Below are 27,527 nucleotides of genomic sequence, written 5' to 3'. Positions count from 1 at the left end.
AAGGCATCCGGACAACTTGACTTTGTTTTTGTTGTTTTGTCTTGTTCTGTTTTTCTTAAAGTGGTTTATGCAGCCAGGCCTTTGCCGCGTGCTTCGCACAGTCAACTCCACCCTCTGAGAGATTTTACTCAACCGCAGTCCCACGCTTGCCGGCCCGGAGCGCACAAACTTCCCCAGACTTGGGGACTCTGGCAGCAGGGTTGCACAACTCACGAGCTTCAGCTCCGCTGCCCACAGCCCTGCGGCACGGACCCTCGCGCCTGCGCACTCCTCCCGCCCGCGGGCAGGGCCCCACCCCTTTCCGTCGCCACGCCCCAGACACGCCCCTCCAGGTGCGCGTGCGCCGCGGGCCCGCCCCCGCCGCGCTCGGCGGTCTCTCGCGAGCGGCAGCCGCCTTCCTCAGAGCGGTGGGCCGGCCTGGAGCTGGCGACCTCGTTCTGCCTCGCGCTCTTCTTCCTCTGCAGCCCGGCCGGGCGGCCATGGCGGCGCGGCGGCGGCAGCCGGCGGCTGGCGTGGGAGCCCGGGACGCGCTCGCGGTGCTGGCGCTGGCCTTGTGTGCTCCCAGGGTGGGCGGCGGGGCGCTCGAGTGGTACTCGGCCAAGGTGAGCATCGAGTACGTGGACCCGCAGTCGAACCGGACGGTGTCGAGCATGTCCGAGAGCGGCCGCTTCGGAGACAGCTCGCTCAGGGAGGAGAGGCAGGGCCTGGTGGGCGTCCCGCGCGCGCCCGCCGACCCGGTGGGCTGCGCGCCCGACACGCGCTTCGTGGCGCCAGGCGCCCTCGGCGACGCGCCCTGGGTGGCGCTGGTGAAGCGAGGAGTCTGCACCTTCAAGGACAAGGTGCTGGCGGCAGCGCGGAGGAACGCCTCGGCCGTGGTGGTCTACAACCAGGAGCACTACGGGAACGCCACCGAGCCCATGTCGCACGCGGGTGAGCAGGCCGGGGCGAGCCTGGTGGTTTCCCGGGTGGTGTGGAGAGGGAAGTGGGTGCCCACGCTGGATCGGAGCTTCACCTCGGGAGGGTGCAAAAGCAGGGAAGGGCCCTCGGCCGGGGAGTAGCCAACACACCAGAGGAAGGTCCTACCGAGTGCAATTAAGTCTCCAGATTCCCGAACACGGGTCGCTTAATAAGGTCGGCTCGCCGTCTCCCCAAAGTTGGTTGAGTGGTGAAGTGTGTAGGAGTGGACGGCTAGCGCACGCCAGGCTCGCATTGTCTCTTCACCGACCTGAAGTGATGGCTTCGCGGCTCCTCGTTTTGGTTTCTTCCTCTCGACGAGGCGTATCTGAGTGCTTTCAAAAACCTGGGTTTTCTTGCTGTAGTTAGTGTCTCTCCCACGACGCGTGTAGGGTGATCGTACTCGTCCCTTGTTTGGACAGTTCTGCATTCAGATGAAATCTTTTTACTCTTTTCATTGAAGGAAAGAGAGGCCTTGCGAGGCTGCTTCTAAAACACGCTGTTCCAGGGACCCACAAGGATGAGTTTGCAAAATGTCATCCTTGGGACAGAGTTCTCTCCGGGGACCCAGAAATTTGATTGTCTTTCTCTTGTGCCTTCTAAGATCGATCACATTAGCTTTGGGCATCCCACGGTTGACTCATTCTGAATTTCCTGTGATTACGGTTTTTAAGTTTTTGCTGCTAGCTAAGACATCCTTTTGCCGGCACTGTATTTTTGTTTTCGTTCTGTTTTGGTGTGCATGCGACACAGAGTTTATAAAGACAAAAAAGTGACAATGGATTTGACCATTTTTTTTCACGGTTGGGAATGATGACCATTTAATGGCAAGGAAGTAAGCTACGCTAACAGATCAACTCCCTTTTTCAAGGTTGACTCCAAATTAGGAGAGAAATGGGTATAAATTGCAGAAGCATAGTAGTGTGGAGTAGGCGAAGGTAAGGAGCACTTGAAATGTCCTGAAAATAATCTGCTAGAATGGAGAAATGCCCAGAGAAGTTGGGTCTTTGAGAACACAAGAGTTGTGGGTTGCATACAACAGTGGTGGGTGAGAATAGACCGATGCCCCTGCGGTGGTGTTGAGTCAGGCACTTAGTCTGGTGATTGCAGATCAGCTTAATTGTCACTGTCCACACACCCATGTGTGTGTCCTGTCCACACATTGTCTCCACAAGGCTCCTGGGAGATCCTAGCACTCCAGATATATGTTCCCAAGGTCAGTTCTGTCAGTGAAGACCTCGTGATGTTGGGTGTGTGCATGTGTGGATGCACGAACATCTAATGTAGATGGTTTTCTTTTCAGTGACAAGCTCATTACCCTACAATTTTCTAACTCTACCCTTGTGCATTTTTTGATAATGACATTGATGTCCTCCTAAGCAGACACCTCTTGTTCTAAACATGGCTCAGCAATCTTTCTTGTTTATATTGTTGACATATAATTTATCTGGACCCAGGAAAACACCTCAATCATGTTAATTAGAATTTTCCTGTAGAAGGACACTTCTTTCCCCATTATCTGCCGTTTTTCTAGTTTTCTTAGCATGATAATAATTCTGGGGATTTTTGTTTTGTTTTGTTTAAAGGAAGGTTTATCACCTTTTGGAAAATGTGTGAAAGTACTCATGCAAGTGACTGAATCTTTCTGAGGACCCTTTAAGTTAGATCCTAAAGCAGCATACTCAAAAGCATTTTAAAACTTGGTCAAGGTTACTTGGTGATCTATAGGATGTTTAGCTACATTCCTGTCTTCCCACATTCTAGAAGTTTTCCCCACAGTTGTAACAACCAGAAATGCCTTGAGATTTTGCCAGAACTTCAGGGAACAACAGAATTATCTAGCATTTTGAACCACTGACCAAGGGAAAATTAATTTGGTAGCACTATGATTGATAAACAGGGAAAGCTGGAAATAAAGTTAGACCCTTGGTCTTCAGCTGTAGACACTGCAGAGATGGAAAAGTTAGCTCTCATAGAATTTAGTCCATTTGGGTGCCAGGTATTGATAATCTGGTACTTTGAGAAGAATTAAGATGGGAGAAGCCAGCTTTGACAGACCTTATTTAAATTTGGCTGAAGGTTTTTTAAGAATCATTGAGGCTGTTTAGACTTAGATTGGTTTCCTTTATTCTTAGTGCTGATGTGTAACACTGGATTTCTATGAAACAAGTAGAAGTGTGCTTCTGAAATTGAATACTGATAACCTTCTGAGAAGGTTATCAAGTTGTGGGAAATAGTTGTGGGGAAACTCATTTCTTCTCTCACTGGAATCTAGCACTAGATAGCTTTTAAATTCTGAATTATTATTGAAATTTAGGATTTTAAAGAATCAGTACTTTAAGATCACACTCAGAATAGCAGTAAGGACTTACACTTAGACCTTATATTCTAGCTTTAGCAGATCTAGGTTTAGCATCCCCTTTGGGCCAAGCATTATACCTGCTTGTTGGAAAATACCTAAGACAAGTGTCTGCCTGTCATGGGTTTATGGTCTGTCAGTAGTGATAAACATAACTTCACAGGCCAGAAAAGTTTATACTAAACTGAACTATAGGCACCGGTGCTTAGAAAGCCTATCAGTGGCTGGGCGTTGGTGCCCCAGATAAGTTGTAGAAATTATCTTGACCAAGATAGGTGAAAGAAGATAAAAGCTAAGTCATTAAGGTCTTAGGGTTGGCCTTACTGTAGTTCTTATAAGGTTGGTAAGTAACATGCTCCTCCAGCTGAAATTTTGATATGACTTTTTAGGTATGACATTTTACATCCTTGAATCTTATTTACTATATTTACTATATTTTACTATATTTACTATGTGCAATTTATTTATTTACAATTGACAGAGTGGTAGACAAAGGGCTTGAATTGCATTAAGTCAAAGGTTGTTACAGAAGAGTACCCAACTTAGCCAACCCATTAATCTGCTTACCTGAATGGTCCTGCAGACATTCAGAAAAAGCTGGCAGTGGTAAGGCCACATTACAAACCTTAAAGACTACTCAGGTCTTTTAAGACCACTGAAAATGGCTACAATATTGCAATGATTTGGAAGCATAAGACTTTTAATTAAAATTTCACTGTGACTAGTTCCAAGATCTTAGTTTTGGAAAAAAATGAAAAGAAATAACCAACTTTAGAGAAGAGATATTCATTTTTTACCAGAAGTGCATATTAAATGGCCTTTCATGCATAGATAATCAGTTATTGATTATGTGTAATGCTATGCTCTCAAATTATCTACAACTTCACATTTGAATTTAAAATATATCTTGGTGCCATAAGGAGCCAGAAGTGGCACCCTAATAGCTTCATAGAACATGGGGCCAGCTAAGACAGCTCCCTAGAAAGATTTTGACTGACAGGTTCAGGATATTAGGAACTTATGTGTATGTGTGGTAGGCGGACTTAGGACTTGTGTGTAGCAGAAGTAATTTTGCAAAAGGCTAAAAGGTCTGAAATGAACTCATGTGGAAAAGCTGCAAGAGTTCTCTCAGTAAGAGTGTTCTGATTTATAAGAAATCCATTTTGCCAGAGGAGGTAGAGGTAAAGTGTTTGTTGTTTTGGGTTTTTATGTTTACTTGTGATTGAGGTCTCCATAAATAGCTCATGCTGGTCCTTAACTCTTCTCTTAGTCTCCTTATTAGTTTATTTTTATTTTCTGTGTATGAGTATTTTGTCTACATGTATGTCAGTGTACCACATTCATGGCTGATGCCTGTGAAGGCTTGATGAGAGCCCTTGGAACTAGAGTTATGTCCTGGGAATTATCAGGTCTTCTGCTAAAGAGCAAGTGTTCTTAACCACAGAGCCATTTACACAAGTCTTTTTCCCCCCAAAACCCCCAAATTTTTGACAAAACCAAATTATACAAAATATTTATAATTATATAGTATCCCATTGTGAATTTTGTCTTCTTGATTCACCTTAACCCAACATCCAAAAATTTCTATTTTGTATAACAAGACACTTACATTCCAGATTATTTCCTCTACCATAATTCCTCTTACTAGGTCACTTCAGTTGTAGTCCTGGAAGATAAGCCTGTTTTTCAAATCCATTCATTCATAAAGAAACCTTCCATGGGCCATCCCTGCTGGATGCCTCAAAAACCTGATAAATTGAACAGGTAATACTTGTCTAGTGAGGAGAGACCTATAAAGAAATTAGACAAGGTGTGTAGAAGAGGCCTGTCTGAGGCTGGGAAGACCAGTAGTTAACAGTGAGTACTGCTTTTGCAGCGGCCCACAGTTCAGGTCCCAGTTCCATAACCGATGACTCACAGTACCTGTAATCCAGCTCCAGGGTGTCTGAGTCCTTCCTCTGGCCTCCTTGGACACATCACTTGAATGCATGTGTTTGTACTCAACACACAATTTAAAAAATTAATGACAGTGTCCACAGGTAGAGCAGGAGTCACTGTAGAGGTTAAACTGGAGTTTGTGCTACACCTTGGTTTTTGTTGAGGATTCTTCAGGGGAATAGAAGTGGCTAGAATGTGCCAGTTTACTTGTAAAGAAAACCTAAAAGTTTAAGAGATGCTTTTACTGGAACCTTAAGATCGGTTATTGCTGCTAAATTAGTTTTCTCCACCAGAAATTTAACCTACTACTTTAAATATTTTAGTAGTTCTTATCTTCTTCAAGACAGTACTAAAGTAGACTTTAGTTTCCTTGGGAGGAAAAATGTTACATTACATTCATATGTCTTGATAGTAAAATTTAAAGTTACTGTACAAGTGCAAATCCTTTACCAGTGTATTTGTTTAGTTTTTGACAAGGTAGCAAAGGGAGCACAAAAATTTGAGGAGGAAACTGTTATCATTTTATTTTTGGCATAGGAAAACTTGAAATTCTGTTACTACTAATTTGGCCTGCTAAAAATACTGTTCTGTATCTGATACTCAAGGAGGTTTATGATGATACTATGTGCAATGACCCTGTGCTCAGACAGAAATAAGACAGAAACTACCCTCGGGGGCCTGTCTGCCTCAGGTAAGGTGTAGAGATTACTTTGTGAGTGAGATTGTGCCTGATGACCTTTTTTAGTCAAGCAAGAATGATAACAACACTAAGCCCCAGGGAAGAAAAAGAATTCCAAAGGCTTGTTTCTTCTGTTTCAAGTCTCTGTGCCTTCTGTGAAGAAATTCCCCTGTTTAGCTGAGATTTTTCTCTTGTATCAGTGTAGACACAATTGTACAAAATTACCTGAGCAGATGAGCTATTTCGGATTGGACCAGAGAGCCAGTGTGTGAGAGAAAGTAGAGTTTGGGTGACCTGCTGGATGTGCTCGGTGTCCTTTAGCGTATACATGAGCTCCCTCCATGCTTGTTCTTTCTTACCCTTCTGCCTTGCTGCTTGCACAGCTGCCAGCCCTGATTTCAGAATTGTCCTGGGTATATTGATCAAGCTGGCTTTGAGAACTCCTCTGCCTCAGCCTCCTGAGCAGCTGTGATTACAGATCCTGGGCACCTGAAAATGTTTGTGAAAAGGGAGTCCATCACATTGTAGAAAAGGCTGCCACTGACTTTTACCAATTTCCAGTAAGTCCTGAAAGCAGTCTTGCTGTCAGAACTGTTTGACAAGAAGCCAGTCCCAGTCCTAGCTACTGCTTCTACAGGCCACAGCTTTAAAAATACTATAACACTCACTCAGTGAGCTGAGTGTGCTGTTTTCTCATCTTGGTTAACTTTTCACTTTCTTCATTCAACAAAATGGCCTGTTGTTGTTGTGGGGTTTTTTTGTTTGTTTGTTTGTTTTGGGTTTTTTTTGTAACTGGATAAGCTAGATTCATCACCATCTCAAATATAATTTTTTTAAAGATTTATTTTCTTTTGTTTGAGTTTCTTTTCTGCATGTTGTATTTGTGCACTGTATGTGTGCAGTGCCTACAGAAGCTAGAAGAGGCATTGAATCTCCTGAAACCGTAGTTATATAGATGGTTGTGAGTTCATCTGGATGCTGAGATTTGAACCTGGGTCCTCTGGAACAAGAGCCAATGTTAACCACTTAGCCATCTCTCTAGTCCCTCAAATTTGATTCTAAGATGGTTTTATAACCTAGAAAAAATCCTTTCCTTTGGTTTGTAAAACTTTTTCTATTCTTGAGGATAAAATGTAAATGTGCCTTTATGGGAAAGATTTTTCCCTCTACTCTGAACAAGATCATCCCTCTTATCTGTAGTTCTTTGTGTTGTTATTGCTTGTTAATAAGTAAGTGACAGTCCAAAGAAGAATCATCCTAAACTAATTACAAGCAAACAAACTGAAAAACATTCTCAGAGAGCATTCAGTGTGTCCAGGAACACACTCCATCCTTCTTTTGGCAGTGAGATTTGAACACAAGTCTAGCTCTGCAGCTACACACCCTATGGAGAAGATTCAAGGAATGAATACTGACTTGGACTTGAGCTTTCTGACAGTGAAACCAACCAGCATTTCCAGGTGGTATGTAACACTGAACATCTCCCTGAAGGTTTCTGAGCCCCCAGCTGTAGAATGATAATATAGCAACTTTCTCCTTTAAGTGAAATGTTCAGTAATGGAGGTTGTTCATACACACACACACACACACACACACACACACACACACACACTCACTCTCTCTCTCTCTCTCTCTCTCTCTCTCTCTCTCTCTCTCTCTCTCTCTCTCTCTCTCTCCCCTCTGCCCACATCCTCACAATATGAATGTGATGATATTGGCACCAGAAATCATATCACCTGGTAATTATAGAAGCCATTTGGGATTCTGTATGAAAGCTTTTAACGGAGATGGCAGCATTGTAACATTGTTTCTATTGAAATATTCTACAAATTTCTTTTTTTATTGAAAAGTATTTGAGCAGCCCAGGTCGTGGTGGGATGTGCCTTGGGAGGCAGAGACAGGTGCATCTGTGTGAGTTCAGTCTAGTCTACAGGGCAGCCAGGACTGTTACATAGAGAAACCCTATCTTCAAAAACAATGACAAAAAAGGCTTTTAGCTTATACCTTGTTGTAATTTTAGGTGTCTTATAGCTGTGTCCTAGTTGTTGCTATACATGTTTCTGGACTGCTGAACACTCATTTTCCTAGAGATAGTTAGTACTTGCTTCCAGGTATGACTTCCCAGTGACAACAGAGACATTAATGCTGAGAAACTACAGTTTCCTCTCGTGAGGTTCAAACTGGTTCCAGTATCACCTTGCAGACAGAGGCCACCTTAGAAGGGTACCCTTCTGGCATTTCAGTAACAAAGTTCCTGTGGCTAAGATCACAGTGGAAATGCTATGGACTATTTGTCTCAGTAAGATAACATCGTCTATGCGCTGTTTTCACCAGATGAATGAATAAAAAAGAACATAATACTCAAAGTGTAGTTAAGGAAAAGGTTATTATAGATGTGAGGGAAAGCACAGACTGACTGAATTGGGCCATGAGAGAAGAGAGAGTGAGGAGAGTGAGAGGAAAGAGGGGAGAGGAGGTTGGAGTGAGCCAGGAGACCAAGAGCACCAAGAGGTCCAGAACCACAGTGGCTGAGCTTTATAGGAAGAGGAGCTGGGGGAAGGGGAGCAAGCCTCTGGGACTGGAGAGGTCTCAGGTAGGGGTGGGGTATGCCAGCCTGGGTGACAGGGACAAGTTCTTGTGAGTTGGGAGAGACTTCAGCCAGAGTCTACTTTGATATGTTAAATAGGCACCTCAGCCATTTGTCCCAAGTTTCTTTGAGACCAAACACATCACACTATTCATCACAGGACTTTCTCCTCTGCAAAGTGAGACTCTTCTATCCAGAAGCTTCTAACTCACCTTAGAGCCAGCTACAGCCTTCAGCTTTTCAGTAGCCTTCCGTGGGTCCTCTGTTGGTGGGTCCTCTGTTGGTATGGTTAAGGAAGTACTTGGAGATTTTTAAGGATAGCAGCTTTACCTGTTGTTTTTTTCTCTGAGTATTGTCAGAGCTACTGCTTTACCTGTGCACATATGTATTCTATATAATCCTGTCATTTTTATGGACATTTAGATTGTCATAGCAGGCTCTTGGTTGGGGAGGGCAAATTGGCAGGCCAAGGAGAGACAAATCAAGGAAAAAGTTGGCAAATCAAAGATTTGTTTCATAGGTGCAGCATCCGAACAATAACCCTCCATTTACATATGTCCATCAGTGTTGTCAGGGAAAGATCTGATTTTTTTTAAAAGGAATTATTTATTATCTTTATGTGTATGTATTTGTGCTTGTGCAAGTTTATGTGCACAAGTGCCCACAGAGGCCAGAGGGCATCAGATCCCCTAGAACTAGAGTTACAGTAACTCAAATGGCTACAAAGCACTGAGTGTGCTTTTCTGCTGAGTCATCTCAAATAGTCTCCAAGGTGTATTGTCTAAAACCTGTTAAACTGAGACTAGAGCTAGAGGAAGATTTTTGAGAAGCATTCCTGCGAGTGTGGAAGAAACAGCTTTTTGTACCTCTTGAAAGTTGTACCTCCAGTGGTCTTAGGAGTGATATTTAGGAAGTCTGGTTAAGTATTTTTGCACCATTTAACCTATACCAGAACTTCATTGTTGCTTGCCAGAGAAATGATGTTTATGCTGTCCCCAAACCTAGGTTTCTGAATTCTTTCATCCCTATCAGTATGACCATTAGCAAAGCAGAGCCTTGTTCTGGTGTTGTCTGCAACATAGTCAGTGAGGAAGCCTAATTTTGTTTGAAATCTGGGAACAGTTAACAGCTTGGCTTGGCAGGGCTGGGTAGACTCAAGCTGGAGGCATCCGGCGGCGGCTTTGAGACCTGATCGATTTCCTTGATCTCTGTCTTATCCATCTTTGTTACAGGGAACTGAAACTGGGGTCTCAGGCATGCTGAGGAGTTTGTCTCATTCATACAGCATGAAATTTTAAGAGAGGTGCTTGGGTTTAAATTCTGCCTCTTCCATCCTAAGCACACATGTATCATTGAGGTATCCCCAGACACTAGTCCTGTCTGTCCTTTTCACTTAGATTGGCTTGACATCAGCTTGTTCAAACTAACTGAAGGAGACAGTTCAGTAGACTGATTGGTATGGATAAGTGGATTTAGACTTCTTTTCCACTATGGTCTTTATAGTTCTGGAGTTCAGCAAGTACTCTACCAGAGTTCAGCAAGTACTCTACCGTTGAGCCCCAGCCCCAGCTCTTGGGTTTTGATTTTTGAGACAGGGTTTCGCTGTGTAGCTGGGCTAGCCTTCACAGACTGACTATACAATCCAGGCTTTGTTTAAAGCTGCGAGTCTACTGTTTCTGCCTCTGGGTTAGACTTTGACCACATACCTGGAAGTGTCCTTTTTTAATATTTAATTAGCTATGGAACAGTTTAAATACACTAGTATTTTGTGCTTCTTAAAGGTCTGATGATAGAACCATCTGCAAATCTTCACAGTGTCATAGGTTTGGGGAGAACAGTTAATGGTGATTTTTCTCACTTCAGACTATGGAATCAATTTTGCGAGTTGATGTTTTTCTGAAAATTATTCATTTTTTATTGAGGTTTTCAAATGTACACATTAATGAACATACTCTTAACTTTACCTAATTTTGTCTTCTCTATTCATTTCTTTGTTCTTTTGTGCAGGAACAGGAAACATAGTCGTCATTATGATTAGCTACCCAAAAGGACGAGAAATTTTTGATCTGGTGCAAAAAGGAATTCCAGTAAAAATGAGCATAAAGATTGGTACTCGTCATATGCAGGAGTTCATCAGCGGTCAGTCTGTGGTGTTTGTGGCCATTGCCTTCATCACGATGATGATTATCTCATTAGCATGGCTAATATTCTATTATATACAGCGTTTCCTATATACTGGCTCACAGTTTGGAAGTCAGGTAGTTATGGATAACTTCATTTTGATTTTTAAATGATAGCTCATAAATATAGTCTATATACTACTTGAAGTTATATTTAACCACACTAATTTCAGTTTATGTATTGAAGTCATATGATAACATTTTTAATTGGGTTACCTTTTATACATTTGGTTTCTGCAGGTACCAGTACCCTCTGTCTCTATGTAGACAGAGGGGACTAGCAAAAGGGCATGTGAGCATGAACACGTGTGCACCTGTTTTCTGCTTGGTATAAGGCCAAGGGCTGCTTTGTGTCCACTGCAGTGACTGACAAGCCATCTATCTGAAGGCAGGCCCTATCTCTGTAACAGCACGGAGAGGAGCCAGAGGCCTCCAGTGGCACACTAGGGCCTAATATACAATATGGTTCCTGGCCTGGTAACCAGGCAGGACTCTTTCCTCTTGGGCAGCATTGGTGGAGAGTAGATGGTACCCTCTTCCTGGGCATCATTACTTTTTGCAATATTTAAGTGTAGGAATTGTTTTCAGGAACTTGAAAAAGTGTGGCTAAATGACAATTCATGATTAGAGTGCTAGAGTTCTCGACTTCCATTTCAACATCACACACACACACACTCACAAGGAGGGGTGTTCTTTTTCAGATATGTAATTAGAAGCAACTATTCCTTGGTTGGGGATATAGCCCTGTGGTAGGGTACTTGCTTAGCATTTGTGAGACCCTAGACTTAACCTTACTATTGCACATTAGCAAGTAAATAAATAAATATATTCGTAGCTGGGCAAGGTAGCTCAGGCCTGTAATCCTGGGTCGCTTCGAGCTCAAGGACAGTGAGGGCTTTAAAGTGAACTATTATCTCAATAATAATAATGATAATAATAATAATAATAGTCAAGTAGCTTATAAGTTTATATGGTTCTTTTATATAGTAAAAGTTAGTTTTTTCTAAGCTATTTTCATAAATTATAGTGTGTGGGTTACTTTAAAAAGACTATTTAATAATACTGTTTTCCTCCCCAAGAATCATAGAAAGGAAACTAAGAAGGTTATTGGCCAGCTTCCGCTACACACTGTGAAGCATGGAGAGAAGGTAATCCTTTCCTATGCTCTATCTGAGACTAGAGGATGTTTATGTGTGTGAGAGGTATTTTCTTCTCAGGCTATTGTTTAGCAGTAACAAGCTGTGATGCTTCATCAGGTCTTCATGTTTGTGTCTCAGATCGTAAGGAGAGTTGACAGAAGTATAATGAAGGATCGTCGTGGCAGCCCTTAGTTACATACATGTAAATGAGTTACAGTCACAGGCCAGCTGTGTAGCTCAGTGGTAGAGTTTATGCTTAGAATGCATGGAGTCCTAGATGGCTCCAGCATTCCCTTCCCAAAAAGGTTAAATGCATTCAATTTGATCTAAAAGATAGCTCCTACATTATATGTGCTTACTAATCACAGTGTGCCAATATTCCTGTCTTTGAACGTCCATGTAAGCCAAGGTAAAGACTGTAAAGATGCTATACATTTAAAAACTATGCACCTGAAACACATTCTGTTGACTCTGAGTCTGTATGTGCATTCTCTCCAAGCCCCTCAGTTCCTGTGAGGACATACTGAACATCTTTATAGGAGAGAGCGATTTTTAAAACTACATGTTTAAAAAGGAGCCATTTTGACCTGCACAGTCAGACTGAAAGCAGTTATGGAGCAGTGCTGAGCCTGGCTCCCGTTGACAGACCCAGAGAGGGAAACTTTGCTAGTGTGGACGCATTTGTTCTTGTAGCCGTCGTCTTCTGCTGTGTCCGTGGTGCCTTGTATGTGGGCTGACTCAGGCGCTCCCATACTACTCATTGCTCTCGTGAGCTTTGAGACTCACCTTCCAGTCTTACGTAAAGGACTTTTCTTTATAAGATATTACATTTTAGACCTTTTGAGGTTAAAAAAATTGAGATCCATTATTAATGTCTTCTGTTGTATATTTAGGATTAAGATATGCTTTGGGTTATTCCTTCCCCAATAACTTTTGTCATTTTTTCGGGACAGGCTGGCCTGGATCTCATACAGATCTGCTTGCCTTGGCCTCCCAAGTGCTGGGAGTAAAAGCATGCACCTCCACACCCAGCCCCCAATAACTTTTACACTGTTACATAGTGGAATTTTAATAGTTGATGCAAGGTACTGATTTCTTACTCTGCAAATCACCAAGTAAGTTTCCATCTAATAACTAGCCATACAGAGTATGTGTAGAATTTTTCATAGGAATTAATAGAAAAGCTCCTTCTAGTAATTTATAAATTAGATGCTGGTCTTAGGTTGTGAGAATTAATTTCTAAAAATTTATTTGTTCTTCAATTCATTTGCAGGAAGGAAATCAGTACTTTGTAATATTAAAACTTTACTGTACTACTGTTTTCTTCCCTCCTTAGCAGGAAATCTCATACTTTAACATGTGAGAAGACAGATTCATATGTGTAACTTACTGAGCCAAGCCCTTGAGAATATAAGTAAATTGATACTATTCTCTTCCTATACCCAACATTTGTTAAATATTTCCTATACAAAACATTTGTATGATAACCAGGAACTTGTTTTAAAACTGTCAAAATAATGTTTAATAAGGTAAGGCTTGGTCTGTGAAGTATGCGTTTGGATTGGGAGTGTTTTACACTGTGAACTGACACAGGAACATAATCGTTTTCAGTCAACATCTTACCCCAGTCCTAAAGACAAGTGATTATTTATTTTAATTTTTGTGGATTTATTTATAATGTAAAGCTTGTAAATTATTAAAGAATTTTAAAATGGCTTCCTGTATAATATGATATATAAGTGTAAATATTTTGTCACAACATAAATATTTTTTTTTTAATTTTTAAAATTTTTTTTGGTTTTTCGAGACAGAGTTCCTCTGTGTAGCCCTGGCTGTCCTGGAACTCACTCTGTAGACCAGTCTGGCCTCGAACTTAGAAATTCGCATGCCTCTGCCTCCCCAAGTACTGGGATTAAAGGTGTGTGCCACCACTGCCCAGCGCCATATATATATATTTTTTTAAAAAAGATTTATTTTATGTGTGCAAGTATACTGTCACTCTCTTCAGACACACTAGAAGAAGCCATCAGATCCCATTATAGATGGTTGCGAACTACCATCTGGTTGCTGAGAATTGAACTCAGCATCTGGAAAAGCAGTCAGTGCTCTTAACCACTGAGCCATCACTCCAGCCCACAACATATAACTTAAGGGGCTGGAGAGATGGTTCAGTGGTCAGGAGTGCTAATTGCTCTTGCAGAGGGCCTGACTGATCTATGTACCCGAATCAGCTCAGAACCAACCCACTGCCTCTGCCTCTGAGGAGCTCCTCCTTCTGGCCTGTAAGGTGTCATGCATGTACATGCTGTGCATAAGCTCGTGCAGGGGTAGTATATAAAAAAATAGTAACTGAATGTTCTTATAAAATACCACAACAGAGAGTTTCAAATGCTGTTAAGTTGCCAAACCTTGCAGCCTCAGAAGCACATACTGTAAGAGGTTCTGAATCCCTGTCTCAGAGCCTCAGCTGTCCCAGCTCCACTCACTCATGCTAACTCACAGAAAGCCTATGGCCAGTAAATTCTTAGATATAGAAGTGGTGGCAATTCTCCCACCCTGCTGCTAATAATGTCTGCTTCTACACATTTGTTCATTTTTTAGGCAAAGGTACTAACTCATTCTAATTTGGGGCCAAGGGTTAACAATGATGAAGTAAAATTTAAGATGTGTAGCTGTTCTATTTTTTCTAAGTTCTAACTGTCCTTTCAGAGATACAAATTTCATTTTAAATAATTCTAGAAGCCAAACGGCTTATTTGAATATTCATTCCCTTTATGTTTTTTTTTTTTTTGAGCCCTCCCTCCCCTTTATGTTTTATACTTGAAAATGTTTCTTTCTTTCTTTTTTTTTTCATCATAGCAGGCGTGGCTGGAATGTTAACTTCCTAGAGTGTAATCTAGCATTGATGAAGTCCTGAGTCCAGTGTCCAGCCTCATATAAACTGGGCCTGGTGATTCCTGAGGATAATCCAGATTTTTGGAAGATAGAGACAGGAACATGAGAAAATCAAGATCATTGTTGGTTACATAGTGAGCCTGAGGCCAGCCTGGGAACAAGACCTCTAAAATCAGAGTTATTTGCCTGTCTATAGCCCTTAATCATCTAATATTTTTTCAGACACTTACTATTCAAGATGCTATTAGTGCCTGGATTAGGCAGACAGTGGTTTTCTTTCCCCTTTTCATTCAATTTCTTTAAATAACTGCTTAATAGCAGTAAGAAGGAAGTGTGTTTTAGGTTCAGGTTGTTCCAGCATAGAGTAGGATCCATTGTCTTGGTGGCTTTCATTGTTTTCTAACTTATTGTTGCTATATGTGCAATGTGTGTACATGTGACTCTCTCTCTCTCTCTGCAGGGAATTGATGTTGATGCTGAGAATTGTGCAGTGTGTATTGAAAACTTTAAAGTCAAAGATGTTATTAGAATCCTGCCATGCAAGTATGAATACTTTTTTCCTATTAAGATATTGAAAATTACTTAACAAGTTTCACTGTTCTGACAAAGAGTTCCATGTTCTCTGACAGGAAGTTCTTGTGATCTTGGATTACCTCATCTTTCATACTGTCTTCAGAGACCTGTAGGCGACCACTAAGAGCTGCTGTGCGTCTTTGGCTTGCATTGGCTTTTAGCCTTACCAAGGCTTGCTTAGATTCCTTTATACACCCAGTAATGCAGAGCACATGCAACTAGAAAGAAGCAAGAACATTGGGCTGAGAGCCTTCAAGTGACCCAGAAGTGGGTTCTGACCCACAGCAGTTTGCGGTTACTTATACGCTGGGTGTGGGTTCCTTTCAGAGCTGTATGAAATGAGTACCCTCCCTTTGCTGAGGTTTTAGTAGCACAGATGCACTTAAAACTGGGAAGTAGCCATTTCATTTTTAATAATCTGCTACTTTAATTGACTTAAAACATTTTGTTTAAAAAAATTGCTGATAGCCAGGAGGTGGTATATTCACACCTTTAATCCCAGCATACCTCCATAAAAGAACTGCTGATTAGCAAAGGGGCTTGTTTTATGTATAGAAATTAGATTTTTTTTAAAAAGTCTAACAATGTCAATTATACTTTATGTATTTTAGAATCAAGTTACAAAGTACTGAATTAGCTTTTTTTTTTTTTTTTAAGAATATTTTACTGTGTACTGGTACTTTTTAGTAGATTGAATTCTTGATACCTCTGTTGAGGAAATAAAATGAGTACCACAATAATAACAGTTCCCTGAGGCGTGCCTGGCTAAATTCTGTCAGTATTTATAAATGATCAGCACAGTAGGCACTTAATGGACTGAGGTCAGAATAGGTTGATCATGTTCTGCACACGAGCATTGAAAGTAGAGTTTTAGGCTGGTTTTAGAATAGGTCTTTCCAATTTCAGAGTGATGCTCAAGATTGCACAGAAGAGAGGTGGAGGTATGTGCTGAGTGCTGCACTGAGCTTGCACTTGACCTTTGCAGATGTGTTAGGTGTGCCCATTTCTTGCTCTCCTTATTGAGGCTTTTATTTTGTCCACTTTTCTCCTGAGCAGCAAGCTAAAACATCCCCCAACAAAACTGAAATTTCTTTCTTGTTTTTGGACAATTTCTTCTGGGTCAGTGAGTTTTAATTTGTGGTTGAATAACAAACTGGACTAGAGTGTTTCCACCATTTTTTTTTTTTTTTAAAGAATTACTATTTTTAATGGCACTGGCAGCTTTTTGTTTAAAGAAAGTCTTCAGCAGAATAACAATGAGTAGTATATGTAGACATTGAAGAACTGAAGGTGTAGGTGTAGAGATTAGGAGACACACAGCTCCTTGTGGTCATGCTGTCTAGTCACACAGCTGGGGTTTGAGCCCTGTCTGTCTGGTTTCAAAGCTTGTAGTTCACATATTATGTGGGAGGGGCAGGAAACCAAGAAAAGAAAAGGAAAGAAAAGAAGAGAAAAGTAAAGAAAGTGTATGTGCCTTTCTGGTAGCACAGATGTTTATTCAAGAGGAGGCTTATAAAATGTGCAAGTGGAAATAACCGTTTTTTCTGCCACACGGATGATTAATTATATTTCCACTTGAGTCACTTTATAGACTTGAACAAGATACTATCAGCTTGGGATTAGTTTATTACTGATACCTTATTTGTGGGCTTTGCTAGCCTAAATGGTTTGTAAGTATTCTACTAAGGCACATAAAAATGATTGAGCATTGTAGCACATAATAGAATCCTAGCATGGAAGGCAGAGGTACGAGGATTCTGAGTTCAAGGCAATCCTGGACTACATAGCACATTTGAGGCCAGCTTGGGTAACATAGCAAGACCCTAATCTCAACCATAGACTAACACACACGCACACACACACAGACACACATACACGATTTAGTATATGATGGAAATAGATCCACCATATTTTTGTTTAATGAAGAGCTTTCACTTTTTAAAAAAAAAATCACTACTAAGTCCAAAATCTTAAATGGGAAATAGACTGGAAAATAACTTAGACAAGTGGGTAGACTTCATGTTGATGTATGATCGGCTCACTTTATAGAGGGTGTGTTGGTAAAATGCGTTATTTCCTTTATAAGATATGTGCAAACATTTATTTTTAAGACATTAATACATACTTAATTTTTTTAGGCATATTTTTCATAGAATATGCATTGACCCATGGCTTTTGGATCACCGAACGTGTCCAATGTGTAAACTTGATGTCATCAAAGCCCTGGGATATTGGGTTTGTTACGTTTTTGTTTATATTCGATCTCTACCCCAGTTCTTCCTTAGTATCTCACTTTTATTACTGGCCAGAGGCAAGACAGATGAAATGTTCCTTCTGATATCCTTACTGTTACTTAAAGAAGTTTTCACTATTAAAGATGAATTTGTAGAGTAGCCCACCTATGTCAGTGAGCTGAGTTTGTGACAGAATACTACAAAATATGAATGTGTTCCCCGATTTATAACTAAGTATAGTTCTGTATATGCTAGCATCCTCTGTGTGTGTGTGTGTGTGTGTGTGTGTGTTTATTTATGCATGCATGTGTTTGTGCATGCGTGCAGATGCTTGTGTGTTTGGTTTTATATAAATTGAATCATAGAATATATGAAATAAATAGAGGTGCCTCCTATACCTTCTGGCTTCAGAAACACATTTTACACATATTATACCCAATATAATATCTGATATCTGCTCTTACTTTTTATGGGCTCCACAGTTTTTTGTTTGTTTTTTTAGATTTGCATATATTCTATTATGCTTCAAAATTCTATTGATAAAATTATAATGTATTTTAGCTAACAACATTTGAAGGACTAAGAATGCAGCTCAGGGTGCTCGAAGACCTTGCGCCAAAGTCCTGGACTCAGTCTTCCTATCACATAAACTGGGTGAACATTGTATACAACTTAAAGCTGCAATAGCCATGTATGCGTCTATGATGGTGTCTCTAGGAGCTACGCATGGAACAGGGCTGGCTTCATGGGCTGCAGGTCTGGCATTGCCCTTTAGCTTGGTGTGTCTCTTGTTTCCAAGCTGTGGCCCCTCAGAGAGAAACTGTTTGATCCAAAGACGGCTGTGCTACAGCCTAAGCCTGCTTTGTCCTGAAATGTGTCTTCCTTATAGAACTCCTAAACTTCCTTTATTGGCAGCTTTTAATTATCTGTCCCTTTAGCCTGGGATAGCATACCTCCCTTGTGGGCTTGATTCATGCCTCTATGTAGAAACTGCAGTTCAACAAGAGGCTGAGCCTCATGGTTCAGAATTTTAAATGAGAAAACACAGAGCTTGATGAGTTGTTTTCTTGACAAAGTCTTAAATTCCCTTCCTTAAGTGCACTGTTAGATTATGCTAAGTTGTCTGTAACAACTGTAAGCTTATGCTAAAAGTGATTCTTAACCAGCTTTCCCCGCTCTTGACATTTATGTGAGACCGATTTCTGTTAATAGCTAAGCAGAGACTCGCATCCTCTTACATTTTGTTCAGAGTATAGGTCCACTTATCTCGTGTATTAGAGATGAGTATTTTATATGAGGTTGAATTATTTTCTTACTAGAATACAGAGAATGAATATGTGGAGGACAGGAAGCTATTGTAACTTCAGGACTAAGGGTGTATCTTGCTTTTAGTGTTTCAGTTTCTAGAGGATCCATTTCCCTATCACCAGTAGAGTCCCCAGTGACCCTTACAGACTTTAAAGCAGTCTTTTGGTTTGCAACCATGCCCACTGCATTCATTGGGTAAAAACCAATCAGACAAAAGCTGTCTGAGATGTTAAATAGAACTTGGCTCAGAGATAAATATGGTATAGTCCCTTTGCTAGTGTAAGGATTCCTGGGGATTTCAGGCCAACTGGGGCCAGTACATATCTGGAGATATAGCATAGAAAGGGAACATGGTAGATGCCATCTGGGTCAAAAAAAGAAAGAGTTTATACTTACTATTAGACACGGAAAAATGGAGCAGTGTATTTTAGTGGGACTGCTGAGGGACTGTCACCTAAGAACATAGTAGGTGGATAGTGCGTGCACAGGGATGTGAATGCAGGTGGAGAGCTGGGTTTGGCAGCTTTGTTGAGAAACAGGTTGGGATGAGGCTAAACAGGACATTGTGGCATTACAACAGGAATTTTGCTTGATGTGTCTAGGATGTCTAGTTACTGGTGAGGGAGGAGGGGGTGGTTTTAAAATGCTCCTAGAACAGCAAAGACATCTGAGTGCCTGTGAACCCCACGCTCACAGCCTACAAACCCTTAGTCACTTTTCAGCAGTTTCATCCACCCACATGCTTCTGTGGCTCTTAGGTTAACCAAAAAGAATGTCTGAGGCACCCACCCACTGGTGTGGAGGCTTAATGGAGTGTGACTAAAGGAGTCTGGCCATGCTTTCATTATCTTCCTTCAGTGCAACAAAGAGAAGGAAGCAGGGGAAAGTTGGAAACAAACCACAGTGGAGAAACTATACATAAGGATGGACATAGAACAGATTTTTAAAACAGAATATGAAGCCTTCAGCTGTTTAGAGCCTGTTTGTCTCTGACACCCTGGTGCTGTGCTGTAAAATGTCCCCAGGCTGTCACTGGGGCTGAGGGAGCAGTAATGAGGCTGTTCAGGTTCACAGACTCTGCAAGAAGACAGTTTCAGGGAGTAGCCATTTTGTTTAAAATAATTTAAAAGGTGAGATACAACTTCCATCAAATAGGGAAACTCTTTAGAGGAAAACAAACCAAACTTAATATATCTTCCTGACTGGATACAGGAGGTGGTGTGCTTCCCACCAGGTTCCCTGTAGAGAGTCAAAGATATTGCACGTGAATATACTAGCAAAATGACCCCACACTGGTCGTGTCACTGAGAAGGCCATTGTCTTTTGTCTGGCTCTCAAGGGGGACCCTGAGGATGCACAGGAGCTTCCTCTCCCAGAAGCTGCCCCAGGAAGTGTTTCTGTTGGGAATCTGAGTGTGACATCCCAAGACGAGGAGAGGAGTGAAAGCAACCTTCCATCATCTTCCTCAAGTGAATCTGGGCCACACCGCCCCTGTCTTAAAGAAGATGCAGGGGAGGACACAGCATTACTAGGTATGTGTCTGCAGGTGTAAACCCATGATGTCACCAGTGATGGAGTGAAATGGAAAGCAGAAAAATATTGAAGTGTAAATAAAAACTGCAGTCCACCACTTAGAGATACATCTTAACCTTTTGATGCATACATTCTCAAGAATGGGGGAATATCACACAAATGCTGTTTGGGAAACTGTTCTTACAATGTATGAAGTTTTTTCTGTATCACTTGGTAGATAAATTCTTATGACCATGTTGTGTTTTAAGTTTTTAAATTTTCTTTTGAGTTGCTCAATTCATGTCTACGTTTTTAGTGGTTTCTGTAGTCTCTTTGTATTGTGTAGCATGCTATCTTGTCTACGCTTTGTGGTTTCTGTAGTCTCGTCATAATGTGTAGTATGTCGTGGGGTCACAATCTTTCTTGCCACTGTTTCTCAACTCAACTGTTTTTTCTTGGTAATTCTTTTTTTTTAAGATTTATTAATTATTATATAATAAATACACTGTAGCAGTCTTCAGATGCACTGGAAGAGGGCGTCAGATCTCATTATGGGTGGTTTTGAGCCCCCATGTGGTTGCTGGGATTTGAACCCACGACCTTCGGGAGAGCAGTCAGTGCTCTTGCCCGCTGAGCCATCTCACCAGCGCCTTTCTTAGTAATTCTTAGTTCAAGCTCTTACTTTTCTGATGCCATGATAAAACACAATGACCAAGGCAACTTTAAATGAAACATTTATTGGTGCTCTAGATGATTAGAGTCCATGACCCTCATGGTGGGGAATGTGGCAGCAGGCAGGCATGTACTGGAGCAGTAGCTGAGAGCTCACAGCTTATCCACAGTGAGAGGAAGGGAGGGAGAGAGACTGGGCCTCCTTCCCAAACACACAGTCCCAGAGGCTGGGGACCAAGTAGTGGAACACATGAGCCTGTGGGGCCATTCTCATTCAAACACCAGGTTGTAGAAATGCTTGCTTTTTTTTTTTTTTTTTAAACTATAGTGGGTCTAAGTGGAGCCTAGGGCTTTGGGATTGCCTAACAAGGTGTACCTCTAGCCCTTTCTTAGAACATTTTAAAATTAATATGAAAAGTACAAGACCTTTGTCAAATATTTTGTCTCCTCTTCCTCTGTTTATTTCTTCTTTGTGTTGGGAAGTGCTAATCACAAACACTGCCACTTGGCTGTATTCCAGTGCCTAACTTATATATTCTTAGCCTCTGTGTACTTTTTCTGTCTTCTGACATAAAAGTGTCTTGGAGCTTTTATGGCATGCTAAATAGGAAGTCTTTTTCTTCTTGGTTGGTTATGGTTCGTTAGAGAATTATTGACCTATGTTTTGGTAATATTTGTGGGGTTTCTTTTTTTTTCCCCCAAATTTCTTTTTGAAACTGTCTTATGTTTACCACGCTAGCCTCAAATTCCCCAGATAGCTGAAGATGACCTTGAACTTTTGATCCTCTGATCCCATCTCCCAAGTGTGAGGTTATAGGCATGCATTACCACATTGGTTTCATGCAGTGCTTAAGCTCAAAGTCTGGGCTGTGTTCATGCTAAGCAGGGATTCTACCTGCTGAGCTACATCCCCATATCTACTCCTTTTTTGTAGTGGAAATGTTCTTTAGCATAGAGGAAGATTTAGGGATGGCCCCTCTGCTGAATGGTGGGTATGTTCTTTGGCATAGGGGAAGATTTAGGGGTGGCCCCCCTGCTGAAAGGCAGGGAAGGGGCACCTTCACATAATCTCCCTGCAGCCGAGAGCATGACCGCTCCATTAAGGAGGGGATACCTTCTGATAATCTCCCTGCAGCTGAGGACATAACTGCTCCATGAACCCAAGATGTTTTGGAAGTAATTCAAGGCTACTGAGCTGTGCATGCAAAGATCAAAGAAACAGACCTCATGCACCTGAGCATGGGGGAAAAATATTTACTGTAAGATATGAAGAAGTGGGCATGCTTTGCCATGAGAAAGTGCTAAGAGATTGTGCTACATGATTGTTGTTAAATTCTATTTTTAGTCTTACTGTGTTTTACTATAAAAGATTTCTCGCATTAAAGGCTTATTGCCATTGCCAGCAGAGCGGTGGTCCTCTCGTTCTCATTCAGTCGCCCTCTCTACTTCAGCCTCACCCTTGTCGGCTGGCTCCGGCACTTTTTATTTAATTTATTCACTCATTTATTTATGGGGTACCTGTGTATGTAGAAATCAGAGGATAACTTTGAGTCGTCAGTACTCTCCTACCATAGGTTCCAGGGATAAAACTCAGGTCATGAGGCTTAGTAACAAGAACCCTTTACTCTAAAGATGAACCTTCTTGCTGGCCCCCTCGTCTGTATTCTTTATGAAGTTATTTTGAGCCTGGTGTGATAGTGCATGACTTTAATCCCGGCACTTTAGAGGCAAGAAGATCTTTTGAGTTTGAGGCTAGCCTGGTCTCTATAGTGAGTTCCAGACTAGCCAGGGCTTCATAGTAAGACCGTCTCTCTAAACAAAAGAGAGGGTGTAGAGATTGCTCTGTGGTTAAGGGCACTGGGTGCTCTTCCAGAGGGCCTGAGATCCATTACTAACGCTCACATGGTTCACAACTATCTGTAACTAGTTCCTGGGGATTTGATACCCTTTTTGGCCTCTACAGGTACCAGGTATACATATGGTATACATACATACATACATTCAGGCAAAATGCCCATATACATAAAATAAAAATTTTACTTTGTCAATTAAAAGAAAGTCACACCAACATTTTTATTAGAATTAACATAATCTATATATAAATTTATAGATAAAATAATTCATAGATTATTTTAACTGAAGAGTAATTGATGCTTCTTATTTTGAATTTGGCTATCCTGAAAACGATTTCCAAAACAGTAAGGTTGAAATTGAATCAGATTGTCTTTTAACGTGTTTTCGAAAACTTACAGGAATGGTTAGAACTTTCATTTTTATTGTATATGTATTTTTTGAGATAAAATCTCCTACTAGCCTGGGACTTGCCTAGTAAAGTTAGGCTGACTGGCTGGGCAGTCTTAGGAATCCATCCCTCTCCACTTTTTTTAGCTCTGGGATTATAAGCATACCATTACACCTAACTTTTTTTTATGAGTGTTCTGGAGATCTGGCTGAGGTAGAAGGCACTTTATGAGCTTAAGTGTCTGCCAAGCCCCTAGAACTTAAGTTTTAAACCAGTACTAGAGGAAAGAGGAAAAGGAATGCATTATGATGGCTCTAGGGAATGGGTTCCACAGGATCATAAAGCTGGGGCTTGATCTCAACAGTTCTCTGACTATCCACATTAGAAAGCAACATATTCAGCATAGTAAGGAATTTTGCTTTTTTGGATCTTTTTGAGTCAAAGTGCATACATACTAGTGTGATATAAGTCCAGAGAGAAGCTAAATTTCTTTTCTCAAGAGCATGACCCCACTTGAGATGTGTAAACAGAGAGGTCCTTTAAGGGCAGTCACCAGATGAATGTTGGCTCAGATAACATTAGAAAGACTGTCTTATTTACTGAATGAAAGGATATTTCTGTATTTCTCTTACTGGCTGTGTTTGAAATGGGTGGTCATTTTTACATGTAAATTTTACTTCCAGTGTTTCTATAATTTGTTTCTTGAATTATCTCCACATGTGAACTGGGGCTGGACAGACTGACTGACCTAGAATGGCTTCTGCTGCTTTGTTGTAGGAGCCGGCAGGAGTGACCCTCAGCATGGAGGATCCATGTGCTAGCACCGTCCTCACTGACAGCCTCACCGACAGAGCCTTGGCTTGAATACAGGACATTCAGTTTTTTACTCTAGGGTATAGTTTGTATACTTGAAAACAGTGGATTTTATTTTACTTTACCTTTCAGATTCAGGTTTGATATACAAAGGGCTGAGATATTTTATTCCTAAAAGACTTTTAATTAGCCTTCATCTATTTATCTACTAAAGTATGATGTCTATCATAAATTTTGTCTTTCATAAATTTTGTTGTATCAAACTGTCACAGATTATGTGGAGGGGTTGTTTCTGAGTACTAGACTAGCTTCTGTGGTACTATCAAACAAGATTCTGTTTCTCAGGCTTTTTAGACAAAGCTCCACTAAGTTGAATTGTGAAGTGTAGTTCCTTATTGATCACATGAACTTTCCCTTAAGCAGAGACTATAGAACTTGTAAATGAGAGATCTTGCCATAGGCAGTGGTGCATACCTGCAAACTCAGGAGGCTGAGGCAAGAGGATCTTGAATTCTAGCCTATCTTGGGGTACATAGCAAGACTGCTTCGGAGGGGTTAAGGAGAGAGAGAAATCAGCTGTCTTGCACTATATTGTCTTTGTCTATAGAGACTTTATATGCATACCTTTTTATTATGTGGGATTGTGAAAAGAACACTAGATGATTTTATGATTTACATTTTTACCTTTATTGCCTAATTTCACACTTGAAAGGAGAAGGGAATTTATTCATGTTTTTCTACAAATAAAAAAAAATAACCTGGCAAAAATGCCATATTGCATGTTAAAAAGCATTAAAATATTGATTCATTGAGAAAATCAAGTAGACATACTGTAATGTTTTTAAATGATTAGTATATTTCAGTGGACTTAATCTTTACAACTAAAAAAATATTTAATTAAAATTTTGATTTTGTTGTTAGACTAAAATAACATTTTCCTAATGAGATTTTAAGCCGATTCAATACTGTGACCTTTCATCCTTCTTTCCTGTTTGAAGTCTTTAAAGACTGTTGTCTGAGTTCTATATAGTGCTTAGATGCTCACTTTAAGAGCGAGGAGTCCTTTGTTGTTGATTCTAAACTTGTGTTGTATGTCTACTTTGTAGACAAAAATAAATGCTTATTGACAAAAATTTTTCTATGTAACAAATTTTATTTAGCATAATCAGCCCCAACATTCAGCACAAAAAGTTTACAGAGGATAGAAAATGCATTAATAAAAGCTAGTCTTTACGAAAAGGAAAAAAATTCATTCTTGATCAAAATATTTTACACTTCAATGATAAACTGAGAATGCTTTTTTTTCTGAAGTTGACTTTATGGGTACTTTGCCTGTGTGTACATCTGTGCATCATCTACAAGCATAATGCCAAGGGAGGCCAGAAGAGGACATCAGATCTGCTGGAACTGGAGTTCCAGGGGGTTGTGAACTGCCTCGTGGGTACTAGGTATTGAACCTGAGTTCTCTAGGAAAGCTGCCAGTGCTTTTAGCCACTGAACCATCTCTCTAGCCCAAAAAAAGAAGGCTTTAAGAAGTTGGTCTCTGCCTGACAGCAGAAGTCAGTAGAGGTCACTGATCCATGGTCTGTGTTGCCCTTTGCATCAATGTCCTCAGCTGGAAATGCCTACAGGACAGAAGACAGACATGAGTCAGGAACGCATCTAGGTCTGTTACTCTACCCGTGAAGGCTTCTGCCAGGTAAAAAGATACGTGTCTTCATAGCATGAAGCTAGGAATAACTTCATCATCTTTCTCAGATCTATTTTCTATCTTCTCCGGGGCAAAACTTAGTCCTTTGTCTTTCTTCACAAGTTCTGTTTTTATGTCAGCTACTTCTTGATCTAAATGAGACCATTCCTTCTAGTTTAACTAGCTGTGATCCATTTTCTCCGTCTGCCATCTTTGTCACTGACTACTGAGGGATGCTCAGATCTTGTCCTCACCGATTGTTTCGTCACCTCTGGGACCAAGAGTAGTCACGGGAGCCCTGAAAAGGTACTAGAAGTGAGCTGGGCGGTAGTGGTGCACGCCTTTAATCCCAGCACTTGGGAGGCTGAGGCAGGCGGATTTCTGAGTTCGAGGCCAGCCTGGTCTACAGAGTGAGTTCCAGGACAGTCAGGACTACACACAGAAACCCTGTCTTGAAAAACCAAAAAAAAAAAAAAAAAAAAGAAAAGGTACTAGAAGCTTGTGACAATGTGTGAACCACCTGGTGTAAGTTTAGCCAGGGTAACCACTGGAATTCGAGAGGGAGGTATCCAGACAGGTATACAGAGATTCCATGTGGCACACCCAGCCTCTGGGAGGTCTTTGGTGGTCCTGCTTTCAGAGACAAAGGCTAGGATGTAGAAATGACAGGATGGAGAACACTGAGAAAGAGCCTTCTCCAAATACTACAGTCATGACCTAAATAAACTCTAAAAATCTGACAGGAGGTGTGTCTGTTCATGTGAGTTGGTTCCCTGGAACCACCACCATTAAAAATGAGTCCAGTACAATTTTGAGGTTTTGTGTAGAGTAATGAGGACAGTTTTATGTCATGTGTCTGTATTTGGACAGCATCTCTCAGAGCTGGCTCTGGGACAGCACCATGGCACCACAGGCACTGCCTTCCACAGGCAATATCAGCACCAAGGGCTTGTCCCCAGGTCTTCAGAAAACTGCAGAAGCTATCCCATCAGGAAGCTAGCACCAAGAAAATACAACTTTAAGGCTAAGTCTATCCGTAGAACCATTTCTAAGGCATGAATGAATATGAGCTGTTGAAGTAGAAAAATCTTATTTTAAGCACTTTTTAAAGAGTCTCAAAGTTAATAACCAAACCTCACTGTGTTCAGTGCAAATAGGAAAGCATGAATTTGGTGTCAAGTAGATTAATGCTGTTTTTAAGACATATCGGGGAAAATGCTGTAATCATTCTAATAGCTAATATTTGCTTTTACAAAGGGTCTTATGATAGAGCAAGGTAAAATGTGTTTAACCACTTAGTTGTTACAGAAGCCTTTTTCTAAGGCAGGGTTTCACTGTTTAATCTGAGTTTGAATTCACCATCCTTGTGCCTCAGCCTTCCCAGCGGTGAGATCACTTATGACTAAACAGAAATGTGAAGATTGGAGGCAGTGTCCATGATGCAGAACTAACACAGAAGTTGTTTGCTGTGGTTCCTACTCTCCTGGCTCTTACTCAGCAGTACTGACTTTGGCTCTCCCAGCAGAGAACTGGAGCTGTGAGCACATGGTCTCACTCGCTTTGCAGGTACTTGTCTCTCACATGCTGAACTGACTGGGGGGCCTTGGACCTTTCCTCCCAATGACTGCTTCCTGTGGCTGCTGAGGAGTGATGACAATAAAAGGCCGAATTGCAGTGTCCCCATCAACAGTTCGCTCTCTGTGGGCACACGATGACAAAACCTCCTGAAGCGAGTCACTGTCTGACCTCAGT

General features: G+C 41.1%; 1 protein-coding gene and 2 non-coding genes across 3 annotated transcripts; all 3 read left to right on the top strand.

Moving 5' to 3' along the window:
* The first annotated feature begins 342 nt into the window (after positions 1 to 342).
* Positions 343 to 27,525, top strand: Rnf149 (ring finger protein 149). Its single transcript, XM_031367292.1, has 7 exons — positions 343 to 930; positions 10,525 to 10,775; positions 11,777 to 11,845; positions 15,192 to 15,274; positions 17,443 to 17,539; positions 20,186 to 20,378; positions 24,050 to 27,525. Exons 1-7 carry the CDS (start codon positions 480 to 482, stop codon positions 24,091 to 24,093), a joined length of 1,188 nt encoding a protein of 395 aa, XP_031223152.1. The 5' UTR covers positions 343 to 479; the 3' UTR covers positions 24,094 to 27,525.
* LOC116089599 lies at positions 3,857 to 3,986 on the top strand. The gene has a single exon (XR_004118383.1). It is a non-coding gene; the product is annotated as a small nucleolar RNA SNORA33 (small nucleolar RNA).
* Positions 27,415 to 27,527, top strand: LOC116089672. The gene has a single exon (XR_004118429.1). It is a non-coding gene; the product is annotated as a small nucleolar RNA SNORD89 (small nucleolar RNA).

This window comes from Mastomys coucha, unplaced genomic scaffold (genome assembly GCF_008632895.1).
Source record: "Mastomys coucha isolate ucsf_1 unplaced genomic scaffold, UCSF_Mcou_1 pScaffold14, whole genome shotgun sequence".
In the NCBI taxonomy this organism is placed as follows: Eukaryota; Metazoa; Chordata; class Mammalia; order Rodentia; family Muridae; genus Mastomys; species Mastomys coucha.
The sequence above is the reverse complement of the archived record's forward strand: the minus strand, read 5'-3'. Positions and strand labels throughout refer to the sequence as shown.

What these genes read in the sequence shown, in the direction of transcription:
- Rnf149 (XM_031367292.1), top strand. Translation starts at nt 480, where the DNA reads ATGGCGGCGCGGCGGCGGCAGCCGGCGGCTGGCGTGGGAGCCCGGGAC. An exon ending in CGAGCCCATGTCGCACGCGG is followed by an intron (nt 931 to 10,524) that starts GTGAGCAGGCCG and finishes TCTTTTGTGCAG; the next exon opens with GAACAGGAAACATAGTCGTC. An exon ending in GGAGGACACAGCATTACTAG is followed by an intron (nt 20,379 to 24,049) that starts GTATGTGTCTGC and finishes GCTTTGTTGTAG; the next exon opens with GAGCCGGCAGGAGTGACCCT.